Source organism: Quercus lobata, chromosome 8 (genome assembly GCF_001633185.2).
Source record: "Quercus lobata isolate SW786 chromosome 8, ValleyOak3.0 Primary Assembly, whole genome shotgun sequence".
NCBI classification, from domain to species: domain Eukaryota; kingdom Viridiplantae; phylum Streptophyta; class Magnoliopsida; order Fagales; family Fagaceae; genus Quercus; species Quercus lobata.
This window is the reverse complement of record NC_044911.1, coordinates 44206580-44224426: the sequence shown is the minus strand read 5'-3', so window position 1 is coordinate 44224426 and position 17847 is coordinate 44206580. Positions and strand designations below refer to the sequence as shown.

Genomic DNA, 17847 nt, shown 5'->3' with positions numbered 1-17847 from the left:
AAACATGGTGGGATGTAATTAATGGTGGCAAATCATGTTCTCATGTCGTGTTTTTATCATGTGGACTTATGAGCATTTGATTATATATATATATATATATATATATATATATATATATATATCTACATGAACAAGGCCTGTTATTAAACAAGTTGACACAACACAACTAATATTATTCGCTTAAGAAACGAGTTGTGTTAGGTCAAGATGACCTTTTGTGTGATGTAGATCCCCTTCTTTATAGAATTGAATAAGACCCTTAATTAAGTGTCCCATAAGGAGCTTTCTTCCTATTAAATATGTTATTTCCCTATAAATTTAAGTTAATTAATTCTATTAACATCAATAAATTTGTCTAATGCTCTCGTTGCTTTAGTGGACAATATCACAATATTTCCTATAGAAATTCATTTGTTTTCTTGTATTTGGTTACTACTCTAAAAATAATCTCTTCTGGTTTTCACGATTAATAATTGATGATTCATGTAGCTGTGACGGTGGAGGTGTTGCCATTGTAGGAGATGATGTGATGGTGCATGACAACAAAGTATGGAACAGAGAAGGATGACAACAAAATTATCCACGAAGGGACGCCTATTTTTTATTTGACTAAGGTAGGATTTTGCCCCCTTTTTTTTAAAATCTCTTCAAATTATTGGTTATTGTTGAAGAGTCGGTAATTAAGGAAAAATTATGAACAAAACAAATAAAATTGGGATAGCCTTAAGTTACACTCATGTAACTTTTATCAATGTTATATCACCTAATATTTTTTTATTAGAAGTGTATCTTGATAAATCAACAATTAGATCATATTTTCTCTTTATACCCTCCACTCTTTCAATTTTTCAAGATATATAATCAAAGATCAATGACTATCTCATATCTAAAATGTTTAAATTTCATTTACTTTTTTGGTATTAAAATTATACTCAAAGAATCAATTTGTTGATCAAATAGAAATGAACATCCAAAAAAAAGATGAATTTGTCATGAGCATTAAAATAATAAGAATATATAATCTAATGTTACAGTTTTAAAATATCAATCAAATAAAAAATAATCGAATATTGCAACGTTTCCAATCTCAACTGTTAAAGTTGTTGAGCGATTGAATGAGAGAATAGAGAAAAGCAGATGTAAGAATTAATGTGATTTAGCCAAATGACCTATGTCCACAGAGAAAAAAATATAAATAAATAAAAACAAACTCTAGGGTAATTATGTGTTACAATGAATCCTAAGTATGTTATATATAAGAGCCAACTCTAGGGTAACACTATACTAGCATGTGCCTACAATATACATGGCCTCTTGGGCCACAACATGTTTAACACAACCAACAATATATTTAACAACCCCACTTAAACTCAAGGTAGTTATTTAAAAATGCTTTGAGTATAGAATATAAATTTGTGAAGATGCCTTGATAATGATCATGAATGCTATGTCATTCACAATGTGGAATGAATCGTGCAAAATGTTGATGATGGCAACAAACAACAAGGATAGATGAATGCCTATGAAGACTGCTACAATGACTCGAGAACAATTGCACCAATGACCAAAGAATGCTACTATGGCCAAAGAGTGGCTATACTAATGGCTTAAGGAACATCGATATAGGATGACATCGTGACGAAGCACATGAGTGAGTTTGGTAGATTTTGAGTAGATTTAACCCCAAAAAAAAAGAGTGATTTGCCATTTTGTGTAACTTAAGAGCCTCAAATAGAAAAAACATACCCCTACTTAATTAAACCAGAGCATAATGGAAAAATAGAGTGATAATTAAAGTGCCATTATATAAGAGAATAGTGGTAGGAAATGGAAATCAATATAGACAGTTGCTATCATCGTCAAATAATGGCAGCCAATGATGGTAAACAGTGATGGTAGTATAAGGTGGTACTGGTAGTAATGATGTGGTGATCTGTAGAGGTGAAATGTGGCAAACATTAGGGGCCTACATGGAAAATGATGATGTGTTAGTGACATGGAGTTACGATTGACATGGCACTCTCTAGAATTGAAATGTTACATAAGACTAGGCTTTTTTTTTTTTTTTTTTGATGTGACATAAGACTAGGCTTTACATGGAAGATATGATGATTGGGCATTGTGGGGCATAGGGCTGAGCATAGACCCAGCCAACCCAACCCACCTGACCTGTCTTGGGTGGGTTGGATGAATGCTTAGGTCGAGTTTAGGTCCAATATTTGGGTCTGCCTCGGGTTGGTCTTGGGTCCAACTTGACCTGACCGATTTTTTTTTTTTTTAATATTTTCCGTCACTTTCAATGCCAAATGTTGTTTTTTATGTATTTCTTTTACTTAAATAGTAATGATCTTTTCCTGCAATATTTCCAAATATAATTTTTAGCATAATTTGGTTTATTGTAGCATAATTTCCTATATGATACTAATAGTGAAAATACTTTCCATCCAAATGAAGGTTAGAATGATGATAAAATAATTGGACTTTACAAAAAGGGAATAACTCTAACAATAATATTTTCCATAGTGAAAATCAAATTGTTGTTTAAAAAAGTTTTTATATCGGTCAAGATGTACACAAGGAAAAAAATTTGTAAAAGTTTGTTGTCTAATCAAGAAATCACGACCATTAAGCCTATATGACAATAAATAAATTATTGAATTTAATTTTTCACATTAATGTCAATCAATAAATTGGTAAAATAATTTCACAAAAATATTGCCTAAACACATACATTCATTAACTTGATAAAGAAAAAGACATTAATATTTATTATCATAAAAAGTGAAGATCCTTCCAACATGGAAGTTTAAAAATAATAATAAAATCATGACAACTTTTAAATGACAAGTCTAAGTAAAAGAGTAAGTAATTTTTTCGAGTTGAGTACAAAAAACCTGTCCAACCCAAGACCTAATAAAACTGACCCAATAATAGACCCAAATTTTCGGGTTGGGTCTGGCTTCAGCTAGGTAAACCCGATTTCTATCAGGTCAAGTTGTAGGTCATAGTGAACCAACCTGACCTGACCCGACCCAATATCACTCCTAGTGGGGCATGTGCTGACTGTGATAAGACTTAAGTAGTTTTAGGTCTAGTCTAGTAGTGCATGACAAGTTGTAGGCTCATGGCTAGAGCTTTTTTTGGCACTTTCAGCCTTATTGTTTATGGGAAATTTTTTTTTTTTATTTTTTTTTTTTTGGGGAGGGAACCACCCTAACTTGCAAAAAAACTAACATGTACAAAATCGAAGTCTTTGTTTGGAAGAAGATGAAAATGAACACTAAGTTTTCCTTGAAACCTCCTTGCTCGATTAAAGAAGAAGATGTACTTGGAGAAAGTGTTAAGAAGTTTAAGGAGAGCACGGGTGCCAGGCAATCCTTCCAGCCTCGTGTACCTGTCAGTTATAAGAATACTCTTTTAGGAGATATTCCTGGTGCTTATGAGCAAGCATTCAAATTTGACTTAGTTAGAGATGATGTTGAGGACTCAAATTCTGATCTGGAACCTCTTATTGAAGGTATGGTTGATGTAAAGTTGCCCAAAGAGACTTTGTTGTGCATTAGGGAACCTTGGTCTAAGGCATTGATAGTAAAAGTATTTGGTAGAACTATTGACTACAACTACCTCACTTTTAAAATCAATGCTTTATGGAAACCTGCAGCTAAATTGGATTGTGACCACTTGGGAAGGGATTTCTTCTTAATTAAATTTAACTGTGTTGATGATTATGACAAGGTTTTAAAAGGGGGTCCTTGGTTTGTTGGAGAACACTTTTTAGCTATCAGATCATGGGAGCCTTATTTTAAAGCTTTAGAAGCTAAATTGTCCTCTATGGTAGTTTGGGTAAGATTTCCAAAACTCCCTATAGAGTTCTATGACAGGTCAATGCTCAAAGAGATTGGCAGTGTTATTGGACCTGTGTTGTGTATAGATTCATACACTGTATCAGGGACTAGGGGGAGTTATGCAAGGTTGTGTGTTCAAGTTGACTTAGAGAAACCCCTTATTAATGTAGTAAGAATTGGCAAGTGCAGGCAAGCGGTGCTGTATGAAGGCATTTCTGCCTTATGTTTCAGTTGTGGTCGTCTGGGTCATACCCAATGCAATTGTTGCTAAAGTATCAAACCATGTGAAAAGGGTGGAGAGGTTGCAGAAGCTTCTAAAGATTAGAATGTTGGTCAGCCTAGGGATGTCTCTAAAGTCTAGGATGTGGGCCAGGGATCTCAACCAAATCCTAACTATGGGCCTTGGATGTTGGTCACGAGAAAACATAGTTTGGTCCGAAATAGACGAGGATCCACCTCAGCTAAGGATAATTCTAGAACCGAAAGGCATAAGGGTAAAATCAAGTATCAATTGGTGGATGAAGATGCGACGTCCAAATCTTCTTTTGAGACCCAAGATACAACACTACCTGGCTCAGCACGTGAGGAAGCGACGCATCAAGTACAAGATGAGGGTATGGATTCTTTGGAGTATGATTCACTGACCAACAATAACAATAGCGAGGATTTGTCGGCAGATCAGCTGGCAAGGAAAGAAGAAGTGTCCATCAGGAAGCAAACCCAAAGCTCCAAATTTCAAACAGCTAAAAGCCTTAGGATCAAAAGTTTCAAAACTTTGAAACGCTAGGCAGCTTCGTTTGGGAGTAAGGCGATGAACAATCTAGCTTCGCCACCTTCAGATAAGCTTCACTCTGAACCCAATGGAAACAAGCTTCCTAGGATTGATGCCTCTCCCACGATCAGGATAGGCGATTTGGTACAGAAACAGAATAGTGGTAATTTCAGATGAGATGATTGCCCAGATAAGGGCAGCACCAACAAACACTCCAGGGTGGTTCAAACCGGGCTTGAGCAACGCATGGAAAATCTATTCCCTATTACTCCTATCAGCATCAAAACAGGGAACCTTGCGTTGGATCATCTGGCTTGGGCTCAAATGCCCAACCCATGGTGGAGGTTCATCATAGACACACCCCTTCTGTCTTGGGAGGAAGCAGAGACTTTGAGCAAGCAAAGGAAGTCGTTAGTCATGCCTTACTTTAACGAATCAGGGTGGCTCGTTCAAGAAAAGAGGATTGTGGATTTTAGAGGGTTGGCCTTAGCACACATGGGGAACCATCCTATGTTGAAGCTGATCCAAATCCTAGTGCTGATCAAGAGATGTGATCTATTGCTTTGTTGTAGAGAGGACACAATGGGGATTCTCAAGTATATGATGATATGGAAACTGGACTAGACAACATCCAAGGATCTTCTGAGGAGGCTAGGTTGGAGTATGGTGGATGCGGCATTGATGAATCCTAATCAGATCAAATATTCTTTGGGTTAGTTTGCTCAAATGAATGTCTTAATGTGGAATTGCATGGGTGCATTAAACCCTGATTTTAAGAGAAGGATTTTTGAGATGGTTGTGAATCATAATCCGGTGATCATGATGATTATGGAGACTAGAGTGGGTGGAGATAGGGCTAAGAGGATCATTGCTGACTTGCCTTTTAATGGTTTTATCACAACTAAGACAATTGGTTATGCAGGGGGACTTTGGGTGCTTTGGAAGAAGGATGAAGCTGAAATTGATTTGCTTGCTGCCACGGAAAAAGAAATTCATTCCACTGTTAAGGTACTCTCTTCTGGCCTTTCCTGGTTCATTTCAACTATTTATGCTAGTCCACGATTGGCTGAGAGAAGAATTGTCTAGGCCAATTTGTCTGAAATTACTAAACTCCATAACCACCCCTGGTTGATGCTTGGTGATTTTAATGAGGTTTTGAGTAGTGAGGATAAATTTGGAGGGAATCAGATAAATTTAAATAGGGCTTTGGAATTTAAGGCTTGTTTAGATAACTGTAGTTTTTTGGATTTGGGCTTTGCTGGCCCAAAGTTTACTTGGACTAATAAAAGGCTAATCACGAGTCTTATTCTTGAAAGACTAGATAGATGCTTTGCTAACCCGAATTGGAGGCTTTTATACCCTGAAGCATTGGTAACCCATCTCCCCAGGTCCTTTTCTAATCATTGCCCTGTTTTAATTGAGCTTATTGGAAAAAGGCCCAATTGCACTAATAAACTAACATATTTTGATCACTTTAATGAAAATATTGAATATCATGACCTGAGAACCACAAGAATTTAGGTTCAACAAAAGTAAGAGTAATACTACATTCATAACATTAATTTCACAACAAATCTTATGTGATAAGCTATTATTGCTTCTAATTTTAGCACCAATAATAGATTATCACATAAGATTTGTTATGAAAATTTTGTGAATGTAGCATTATTCCAAAAATAATTATAGCTCCCGAAACATAATTCTTAACCCCTTAAACCAGAGAAAAAAAAATTTAATAAAAATTAGCAATAACAACAAAAATAACCTAAACAAAAAGAAAGCTAGATCAAACAACAACAAGTGAACAAATTATTCAACAAAAAGCCTATTCAAAAACAAAAATATATATCCCTAATAATTAAAATTTGTAATTCGTTCAACCCATTACATAAAAATAATTATAAAAATGATTTCTAATTCATTTTTCCATTAAAAAAAATGATATCAAGAAAAATACCGTGGTCTTGAGTTCTCCTTAGCGGTGCTAGTAGTTGAATCCAAATCTTCTGTCTCACTTTTCCTGCTCCACTCTATACTCCACCAATAAAAACTTGCCACATGTTAACATAATTAATTAAATACTATCATTATTGACTTATTGATATTATCATTATTAATTAATGATAGTATTTAATTAATTAGGTGAATACGTGGCAAGCTTTTATTAGTGGAGTATAAAGTGGAGCAGGAAAAGTGGGACAGAAGATTTGAACTCACTAGTAGTTATGCTCTTTTTAGATTTACAGTCGCAACAATTTTGCTTTCCTTAGCCGTTCGGCTTACAACTGTAGCAAACATCTCTCTCTCTCTCTCTCTCTCTCTCTCTCTCTCTCTCTCTCTCTCTCTCTCTCTCTCTCTCTCTCTCTCTCTCTCTCTCTCTCTCTCTCTCTCTCTCTCTCTCTCTCTCAGACTTTTTCTCACATTATTATTATCATCTTAGCATTTTCAATTTTCACTTTATAATATTTTATATATTTACGTATTTTTTTTAGCATTAAAATTTATTCAAGTTATATTTTTATTAAATTTCGTATAATTTAAATTTCTCAGTAATCATCCTAAAAATATTCTTAAAGACGTCATTGCAGTATTACTAGTTTTGTTGGGCATGGGGTGCCACACTGATAGTTGGTCGTTGGGGTTGTTTGGTATATATCATATATAATTAAAAATAGAAATATAGATAAATCAAAAAAATTACATCGCTTTGTTTTTGTACCGTGTGTGTATATATTTATATATATTACGACTCTTTGTGCTTGGCCAAGGAAATAGGTCTTTCACGCAAGGCAGAGGCAAATTTTGGGTCTTGAACCGAAGATCTATACTCCTGAGTCCTAATCAACACTTTCAACTTTGTTATAACTTCGACAAAGGGATAAAAACACTTGACTTTTACAAATTACAAGTTTTCAATTTGAAATGAAGGAAACAATAACCAAAATATAAAAAATAAGAAGAAAAATTCTTTTTTCCAGTTTGGAAGAACCTTCCAACAGTTGGACCAACCCGGGATGCATAATTTTTCAAAGGTCATGGTCCTTAGCTCACTAAACAAGCAAAAGACGGAGAAAAAAAGACAAAATTTGGATGGACATAGTCACATAGTTTATACCTTCATGATCACGATTATCTATACATAAATATTTTTTTTTTCTTTAAAAAAAAAAACAGACATTTCACGCAGATCAATTGTCTTATAGTCTAGTTTATTTCTCCTTTATCAATTATCTTTAATTATTTGGTTCATGGAAAGAAAGGAAGAGAAAAGACAATTTTATTTAGATATACCTTTAATGTGTGGTTGTAAATAAAGACTTACGATGATATTTAAGAAATTCCAAATTCAAACCCAACCATTCTCTCCCATCTCCGTCCAATTTGGCAAAGTAGGGTTTGTTTGGTTTTGTTCATTATAAAAAGTTAAAACCAAAATGTGGTGGGGTCTATTAAAAAAAATCTTCTTTTTTTTTGAGAATCAATAAAAATAAAATCTTGTGATGGTGAAGTGTTTTCAAAAAGTTGAAATAGAGACACATTTGCCAAACAGATTAATCTGTTTCTTTATTGTTTTTGAAAAGTACAAAAAGGAAATGACATCTTTCTAAAATTCTATTCCTCTCTATTAGGGTCTGTTTGGATTGAGAGTGGAGGCATGAGGAGTGGAGAGAAGTAAAATAGAGTTTGTCAAAAATTAGCTTATTTTCAACCAATTCTACTTTACTCCCCTCTAACCAACATGATACAAGGGATAAACAATGAGAGTTTTGACATGGAGTTGGACTGCATTCTACTTAAACGAAACCTCTATTTATACTCGCATTCTAATGGTCACTGTCCTACTAGACACCTATCTTCTCAATCTTGATCCCTAGTAAAACTTTCATGATCCAATATTGAGCTCTCCTTGATTTTTGGGATGATTGCTTAATTGGATTCAGATTTTAAAATATTTTAACTAATTTCTCAATTAATGATTGATTGTCGCATAATAAGTACATGTAATATAAATTTTGCTACAAAAAAATTCTAGGACCACAACTAAGTTCAAAACTTTTGACATAACTCGCCACATGGCGAGTTGTAGCAAAAGTTGTATAAATAGTTATGGTCCTAGTATTGCTCTTTTTACTGCTTAACTACTGAACATGTGTCTCCTTTATAGTGCTCTTCCTTTTTCTTTTATTTTTTGCTACTTGTCATGTATTGGTTGATGTTAAGAGTGTGCATTCAACCAACCAATCCAATAAACACGATCTAATCAAACCCAACCTCACGCTATAGATTAGTTTTTCATGAGTTGATTGGTTGGGTTCGGCTTCTTTTTTTTTTTTTTTGTTTAAATTGAGTTGGGTCAAATTCAGGTTGGAAAAATTGTCAACATAAATAACCTTACCTAACTCATGTTGGTAATACTTTAAAAAAATACGTAATTAAAATGTATTGGTTCAATTTAATCTGAATTTTGGGAATTAGTTTAAATTTATTAATTTGCTCCTCTATTTTTTTAAATGAAATTGAAAATATTATATGCAAGTTTGTAAATTGTAAATATTTTTTGAATAATGAATGCAAAAATAGTTGAATGGAAAGCCAAAATTTTTTGTTAAAGTTGATAAATTTCATAAAAAAAAAAAAAAAAAAAAAAAAAAAACCCAACCCAATATGATTCTTATGAGTTGGGTTGGGTTCAATTCAAGAACATCAAAGTGGGTTTAAAAAAATATTAGGAAAAAAAAAAAAAAAAAAATCTCAAATTCAATCTAATACAAACCATACACATCCCTAATTACTAGTAATTTAATATTAATATGAACACGATGTGAATGGAAACTTTAAATTTATGAGATAGGAATTGTTCTAAGGTTCTAGCTTCTACCCACTACCTCATTTAAAAAAATAAAAATAAAAATCTACCCACTTAATTTTTTTTTTTTTAAATCATATTATGTAATAAGACCCACCACGAATATCTCAAAAAAAAAATAATAATAATAAATAAGACGTTCCAAGAAAAAGACTAGTGCTTTATTCCAAAAGATTGAAAGGCATTAAAACTAAGAAGAGGCATGTCCCATGAGGCCATGACCCACTAGCTTTAAAAAAAAGTCGGGTCCAACGGCAAAAATAATGCCACAAGATTTTATCAGAGATTCCGTCCTCGAGTGCCTCTCCATTGTATTTATGGAATTTCATTTTTTTTCAAAGCTCTGTTTGGTAAGTAAAAAGTACATAATAGATCACACACCAAACTCACCTCACTTTTTATATTCCATCCATGTGGTACGTGATATATTATGTGTTCGATTTTTTTTTTTTTTTTTATCATTAAATTAAGATATTAATTAGCTTTTTTTAGAGTATTTTAATCTATAACGTTCGCTTTTAATGATAATTCTTTATTATCTGACCATGATACCAATTAAACTCAAATCTCTTATTCAACTATAAAAAATTTTACCAATTAAATTAATTGAAACCCACTCCCAAATCTCTTGTACAAGAGATAAGCAAAGTAAAAAATATACATGGTATGGTACGAAAAAGAGGATTTGTAAGTTGTAAAACGTTCAAACACTTGAACCAACACGTACATATCATGCGGAGTTTGGACTTTGGACTTTGGACTTTGAATGTTGCCGTTTGGCTTTGGCAACGGGCAGGTAGAAGCAGAACAATCACTTTTCGTTGCCCTATAAATATGTTATTCAAGTAACCAAACACCACTCGCGAATCTCTCTGTTTCTCTCTAAACGCTAAAACCCTCTCTCTTTCTCTCTCTCTTTCACTCTCCAATAGCAAAGGGGTTTGGGGGGACTGCAATGGCTTTGTCTGAATCTCAGTCTAATAAACAAAAGCACGTGCACCTCTTCTACTACCCTGAATGCGAGGACCTTGCTCGCAACGTTGCTGCTCAGTCCAGCAATATCACTCTCCAAACCATCAAATGGAGGTCTTTTTTTTCCTTCTTTTCTACTATGTACACTGATTAATCTTCATGTTTTCCATTTTCTTTTACTTGTTTCTGTGCTTTATCTTGCTCTTCTGCTATAAAAATGAAATGGGTAGTTTTTATTTTTTGGTTTTTTCGCTTGTTGGTTATCTACTTCTCTGAATTTAGCAATAAAATGAATTAGATAAACGAATAAGGTAAAGAAAAGAACGTTTTTTTAATTTTAATGTCGTTCTAGTTAAAAGAAATTGAAACCCAGTTTGAGTTAAGAAAAATTGAAAGCCGAATTATTGTGGTATGAATGTTGACATAGTTATGCAAATTTAATAAATTGTAGCAAAAGACTTAAGTAAAACAAAGGTAAGAAGGAGGGCTAACTGAGAAAGAGTTTTTTATTTTTTTTTTTACATTTATAATGTTAAGTTTGAATCCGTTTTCCTAGTTTGCTTTTCCATATGTATGCCTTGTTATTAACATGATCTTTGTGTTTGGCACAACAGTTTAAGTCACCAGTCTAAGAAATTACAGAAGTCTTGGCATGATGTTAGGATTTTTGTGGTGTTACGCATGCCTTGTTATTAACATGATCTTTGTATTTGGCACAAAAATATTAGATACCAGTATAAAGTAATTTCACCAGTCTTGGCATGATGACATGGCCATATGCATTTCAAATGCACTAAATGGAGCATGTGTTTGTGTGCGTGTATATATATATATATGTGTGTGTGTGTGTGTGTGTAACTGCATAAGAGACGAGCACAGGCATCATTTAAAATATCACTTTGTAATTAATCTTGTCCATAGGTTTTGACTCTAGTTGCAAAATTGGAGAATAATGCAACATCCTATACCCGAATCACATAATGCAGACTAATAATAAGGAAAGGATAATACATATGGGAAAAATATAGAATATTTTTACTCCTTGATTTTATGTGTAACAGAAACGTGCAATTTATCTTTCTGTCTTTTCAATTTTTTTATAACTAAATATTATTTTATTCAACAGAGGGACTAATAAAATGAATACAATAGATGCTGAAAGTTGCATTTACAAGTTTTTTTTATTGGTAAGTTACACACACCCAGTGGGTATTGAACCCATGACCTCACCCTCCACTTAACACTTATAAGGGGAGGATATGCTAGTTGAGCTAGAGCTCATTGGCCTGAGATAGAACATGAGGGAGCATTTCCTTACACCATCATCCAATTATACAACCATAATATCATTAATTGTTAGATCATGTGGATTGGCCGTTCAATTGCACCAAATATTTACTATTTTTCTTATGCCAAAACATCCACAAGAGGCACCAAAAACTGCATTCCAAGCTTTAAAATCGCTGTAGTGCTGAAAGCTCCCTCTCCATACATTTGGAGCCATCATCTTCGCCATAACCCAGGATACCCATACAAAGTTCACACAAATGACCAAATACAATGAAGTAGAAGGTGCTCCACTGATTTCCCATACTCTTACACACACAATAAAAATTGATAATCATATTACACCTCCGAAGAATATCAACTGTTAAAGTTCTATGTAAAGTTTCTGTCCAGGAAAAAAAGGCAATCTTTCTTGGCACTTAACACCCCAGATACTTTTCCATAGGAAATTAGCCCCTATAGCACACTGCACACTTCAAAACTTTATTATAAGAGCAAACTTCAAACTTTCCTGCTTTTACAGGTTTTCATACTATTTAATGATTTGATCCTCCTCTAGTCTAGAAAGGATGTTTGATCTAATATTGCATTTGAACTTAATGGTAAGCAATTTAAGGTACCAAAGGTTTAAAGAAACTCAATTAATCAGCAAGCAGATTTTGGTGCTAGGCCTAGCTCCCTAGAGGTGAACTGAACCAGTTCATTACTAGATTTCACATTTCACCTAGTCTTGAAATTTAAAGAAAAGAAAAGGAATCTCAGTAAAGTTTCCTTAAGTACCTCAGAATTGTTCTTGTTAGAAACTTCTACTAGCTAAGCTTCTTTCATTCTTTGTTTGTTCTTGTCAATACCAAATAATGGTTTGCACTTTACAAGAGCTTATGAAAGTTGAAACACACATCCTCAACCTTTTTCAGTTTCTTTTATCCCATTAAGTGCCTTGAATTGTGTGTAACTGGGATTGGTTAAAGATAAATGTGATAGGTTCAGTTTGATTATACATATGAATAGGAGTGCTAGGATGAGCATTTCAGGAATCCCTTCTATTGAAAGTGCAACATTTCTCTACTATTCATGCCCTTTGTTTGTTATTACCGACTAAATTATCACAACACTACTCACTTATCAAAAAAAAATTATTTCTACACTACTCAAATACTATTCTTACTCTACTTACTAAAGCTTGCAATTTTTTTTTCTCCTTTTAATAAGGATCATAAATTTTTTGTTTCATAAACATCTATGTGCTTTTCTCCATGCAGCACTTGTATCTGTATTTCTAACTGTGTAGAATTTTTTAATTGTTATTTAGCTTTCTGTATTCTGATTTTTGAAGTTCACATACACTGATACTGATCTCTTAATTTGAGATTGAACCTGTGCGTAATGTAGAATTGGGTGTACAAAAGTGGGCCTGCAAGAATAGTTATAAAGAATAATTGCAAATTAAGTTTTGTTTTCCCTTGACCAAGAGATGAACAAACAGTCAGTTGTTCTCCTAAATTAGAAATTATCACACAGCCATTAAATGCAAAGCCTTTCTCACATATATGTGGTACCAACACCTGTTAAAACTCTTTGCAGTAAGAGGGGCATTGCATCTAACAGTTACATTAGTCTAGTACAATGAGATATCACCTCATAGGAATAAATCTTGTTTCCCAAAAGGATGAATTGGAGAACTGATTATTTTCTATGCACGTACAGAAATTTCGATGATGGATTTCCAAACATTTATATTAACAATGCCCAAGATCTGCGAGGCCAACATGTTGCCTTTCTTGCATCCTTTAGCTCCACAGGAGTTATCTTTGAGCAGCTCTCAGTCATATATTTACTCCCACGGCTGTTTGTTGCTTCCTTCACTTTGGTCTTGCCTTTCTTTCCAACAGGCTCCTTTGAGCGAATGGAAGATGAAGGGGATGTAGCAACTGCATTTACCTTATCAAGGATGTTGACTAATATACCTATATCAAGAGGTGGTCCTACTAGTTTAGTCATCTATGATATTCATGCTTTGCAGGTTTGTTCTATTTATTCTGGAAGTGACTATATTTACTTCTTTTGTACTGATACTTCAATTTTTTCAACATTAAATTGGTCCTTCTTAAAAAAATTCTAGGAAGTCAGTATCTTTGTCAAACTTTATAAATCGGTGTGAATATGATGTTGATGAGAAGATTCTGGTTGTTTGTCTTACTTCAATTAATGATGTTTAGATGTTTATGATTATATCTACTCTTTATCTATTGGGGTGTGCAGAGCGGTGTGGTTAAAAGATTTTCCACTCTTTCATCTAATAGGTGAAAGTGAAACATCTAACAGAGATATTAGTTGTTTTTCCTTTTTCTAGGTTAAGAATTAGATACTTAACTGCATTTCTATATGGTTTAGGATTATATTGAAACGAACTTTTAGTACGAGTCTTTGCTGAATTTCCTTTTGTTTAAAGCTTGTACTGTTGGAGATCAATAATTTCCTTCTTCTTGCCAAGAGCCTTGTAGCTCAACAGGTACTTCTTGGTGTTTCCAATGGAGACATCCAAAGTTCAAAGCACCCCTCCCCCTTGTTGTAACTATGAAAAATAATTTCCTTCTTCTTCTTCTTCTTCTTCTTCTTCTTCTATTAATTTCATCTTTGTTTACTGTGGTCTGAATATTCGAGCTGTCTTCTGGCACATATGAATCTGGTTTCCTGTGTTTTGGGCATAACTTAGAAGCACTCTTTTCTTTGGGCTTGAGGGTTAAGGAGGTTGGAAGTGGATCATAGGCCTCTAGCTTGACAGTTGAAACCTAGAGAAAAAGAGCAAGCATTGGAGTGGTGTGGTGATATCTATTTTAGTATTATTTAGACATGCATGTTTGATACTATGCATATGTTTCTTACACGTGTACAATTATATGTTTTTGTGTGCATCATATGTGTGTGGTCTTTGACATTTAGCTCAAGTTTAGCAAACTATATTTGATTTTCACATACAGTTGCCCAGTGTAAAATCAATTTAGCTCAAGTTGTAGGCAAACTTTATAGAAGCAATTGCTCAATGAAATGAAACTTCAAAGCTTCTGAAGAATGTGTAAATGTCAAATACACAAGGGAATCTTGTGGAGATATTTGTTTTTCACTTCCATTCTCCATCAAGTAACAATATATACATTGTTACCATCTTACCTTTGAACAAGGTGTTGCCAGAGCAATTTCAAATTCTTGCTAATCCTCAGCTCATTGTCCTTTTCATTATTAGTATAAATTTGAACCTCAAATTATGGAGATATATTAATTGATTGAAGACTTGTAGCTAAATAGATTTTGATTGGTATGCATTTAATCTTCTTCCCAGCATAAAATAAGCTATATTCAATAAAAGACAAGCTGCAAATATAAGATTTTTCTTCCTGGGAAAAATCATTAAAAAGCCATTAGCGCTTTACTGAGATGGTCACTTTTAGCCAGGTCTGTTCTACAATTGTGGGGATGACATTATGGGGGACCAACTAATGAGAATCCACTGGGATTGGTGGGCTGGCACTATGGAATGCATTCCATCAACCAATTAATCTGCATGCATATTTTCTGAAAAATAGTATACTGAAATCCATTCTAGGCCATCCTATGCTTTTGTCCATTTGTTTATTTTCTATCCTGATATTGTGATTCTTTTCCTATTAGCTCACAAGCTATTGGAATATAAGCTCAGATTTCTTTTCATATAAAGAAATGCTCTCCATATAGGCCTGATTATTTAACCTAAGAGGTCTGAGTTAATTAACAAAGACTGTTAGCTGATAATGTGCATAATCCGGCAGTAACTAATGGTTCTAAAACTGGTGGTAGCTAGGGTTCTGCTATTTATGTAACATTTATTTTTTAATTTGCTTTTCTTATCTTTTTAAATAAAGAATGAACTCTGGCTAACATTGCATTGCATGCATTCTCATTCTTTTACTTTTCAATTTTACGCAGGAAAGATTTTATTTTGGGGACCATGTTTTGCCTTTGTTTGAGACTGGTATTCCTCTCCTAAAACAGCGTCTGCACCAGCTTCCTGACGCTGACAATGTGAGTGATGATTAATATTTCTTGATTTATTATCAACTCTAGGAATATGTTCTAGCCCATTGAATTTTCTCTATCCTTGATCTCTCCGTTCTAATCGTTGTTTCTCTTCTAGATTGTTATTGCATTCCCAGATGATGGAGCTTGGAAGCGATTCCACAAGCTGTTGGATCATTTTGCAACGGTTTTTTTTTCCCTCAAACAGATTTGAGTTTTAAGTTTAAAATCTGTTGTTTGTGTTATATGATATCTACCGTTTTATGTTATTGAATGGCAGGTGGTGTGTAATAAAGTTCGTGAAGGTGATAAGAGGATAGTCCGGCTCAAGGAAGGAAATCCTGCTGGTTGTCATGTAGTCATTGTTGATGATTTAGTCCAATCTGGAGGCACCCTGATTGAGTGCCAGGTATCTTCAAATATATTGACTTTTTTTCTTATTTGAATTATTTCTTCTTCTGAAGTCATGTGCTTCAGAGGTCATGTTCATTAAGATTCTCTCTCTCTCTCTCTCTCTCTCTCTCTCTCTCTCTCTCTCTCTCCACTATTCTTCTAATACAATGTCATTTACATTAAACATCAAAATCTTTTGTGATGTCCCCAACCTGAATTTTTAATTTACCATATGTAGCCCATGTAATTCCAAGTTTGTAGAGGGATAGGGAAATGACATAATATGGATACATGAATATGGTGAATCAGTGAAATATTGGATAACGAGTGGAGTTGGATTATGTGTTTATCTATGTAAATATGGAATCTCTGTTTTTTCTTTTAAAAGAAATAGATGATTCAAAATCTGTAGGTATAACTTACTGATTTAGTCATGTGAGCATCTTTTTTTTTTTTCTTTTTTTTTTTGGGATAATTAGTCAGGCAAGCATTTTCAATTTACACATCCATTGTTAACTTGTGTAGGGACCCGTACTATGTTCTTCCTTTTTCAATTATATTGTACTTAATGTTGTATCATAACATTCAAGATGCATTTGGTATGTCTTTCCTTACGACAGTACTACATTTCCCACAGAAGTATCAAAGTCTTTTCCTCTAAAAAAAGTAATAAATCTTTAGTTTTTAATCTTTTAGTCTTTAAATTTATATATGTTCCATGTGGATGTGTATCATGTAGTATGATGGAAACAGGCATTTGATATGTGTAAGACATACACGTATTAACATAACATTTGCCTTTCTCTCTGACTCTTTTCCTCTTTGATTCTTCCAGAAAGTTTTGGCGGCTCATGGGGCAGCGAAGGTGAGTGCTTATGTCACCCATGGGGTGTTTCCTAAGCGCTCATGGGAACGGTTCACTCAAAAGGATGGTAAGTACTTGCATATTCCTATCCCTGCCCCTATCTTTTGAACTTATATTGATTTTTATTGCCTTCTTAATTTCAATTTCAGAACGCTCGGAAAAGGCATTCTCCTACTTTTGGATAACAGATTCTTGCCCACTGACTGTCAAAGCCATAGCAAATAAAGCCCCTTTTGAAGTGTTGAGTCTTGCAGGATCAATCGCTGATGGTCTACAAATTTGAAAAGATGGTGTGGGAAGAAATGCATGTAGTGTTATGTTTTAGGCAAGGCTGTATTCAAGAAGCATATTTCCTGATTTTTATTGTTTCAATTGGTAAGTTACGCACACTGAGTGGGTTTTGAACTCGCAACCTCACCAATAAATCATTTTGATGGAAGTAACATTTAAGTCAAATTTCATTGGTTTATTTCATGATTTTAATGTTACCAACTCAACCAAAAAAAAAAAATCTAACCTTAAGAGTACCGGTTTGAACCTAGATCATGGTCTTCTGACTTTTTTAGACTAAAAAATTAAACACCTTGCGGACATGCTGAAGCACTGGTTTGCAACTAGATCATGGTGTTCAATCTATTTTGGACTAAAAATGTTAAACGCCGCTGGAATGCTTGCAAATTTCATTGATTGTTTTGTCATTTGGGCTCACCATGCCTGAGTATGGAGTAAATACGACACTATAAATCATTATGAGTTTTTTTTTTTTTTTTTTGGCTTGGAAATCCCTTTGAAA

General features: G+C 34.0%; 1 protein-coding gene across 1 annotated transcript; it reads left to right on the top strand.

Annotated features, from left to right (window-relative positions):
- Positions 1–10331: 10331 nt before the first annotated feature.
- On the top strand, positions 10332–17537 carry LOC115957548 (ribose-phosphate pyrophosphokinase 4). The gene is made up of 7 exons (XM_031075821.1): positions 10332–10570; positions 13451–13766; positions 15707–15802; positions 15915–15983; positions 16077–16205; positions 17025–17121; positions 17204–17537. Exons 1-7 carry the CDS (start codon positions 10440–10442, stop codon positions 17335–17337), a joined length of 972 nt encoding a protein of 323 aa, XP_030931681.1. The 5' UTR covers positions 10332–10439; the 3' UTR covers positions 17338–17537.
- Positions 17538–17847: the final 310 nt, after the last annotated feature.

Coding starts and splice junctions, on each gene's coding strand:
- LOC115957548 (XM_031075821.1), top strand. CDS start 10,440: ATGGCTTTGTCTGAATCTCAGTCTAATAAACAAAAGCACGTGCACCTC. Junction 15,803..15,914: donor AGCTTCCTGACGCTGACAAT/GTGAGTGATGAT, acceptor TTTCTCTTCTAG/ATTGTTATTGCATTCCCAGA. Junction 17,122..17,203: donor ACGGTTCACTCAAAAGGATG/GTAAGTACTTGC, acceptor TTTCAATTTCAG/AACGCTCGGAAAAGGCATTC.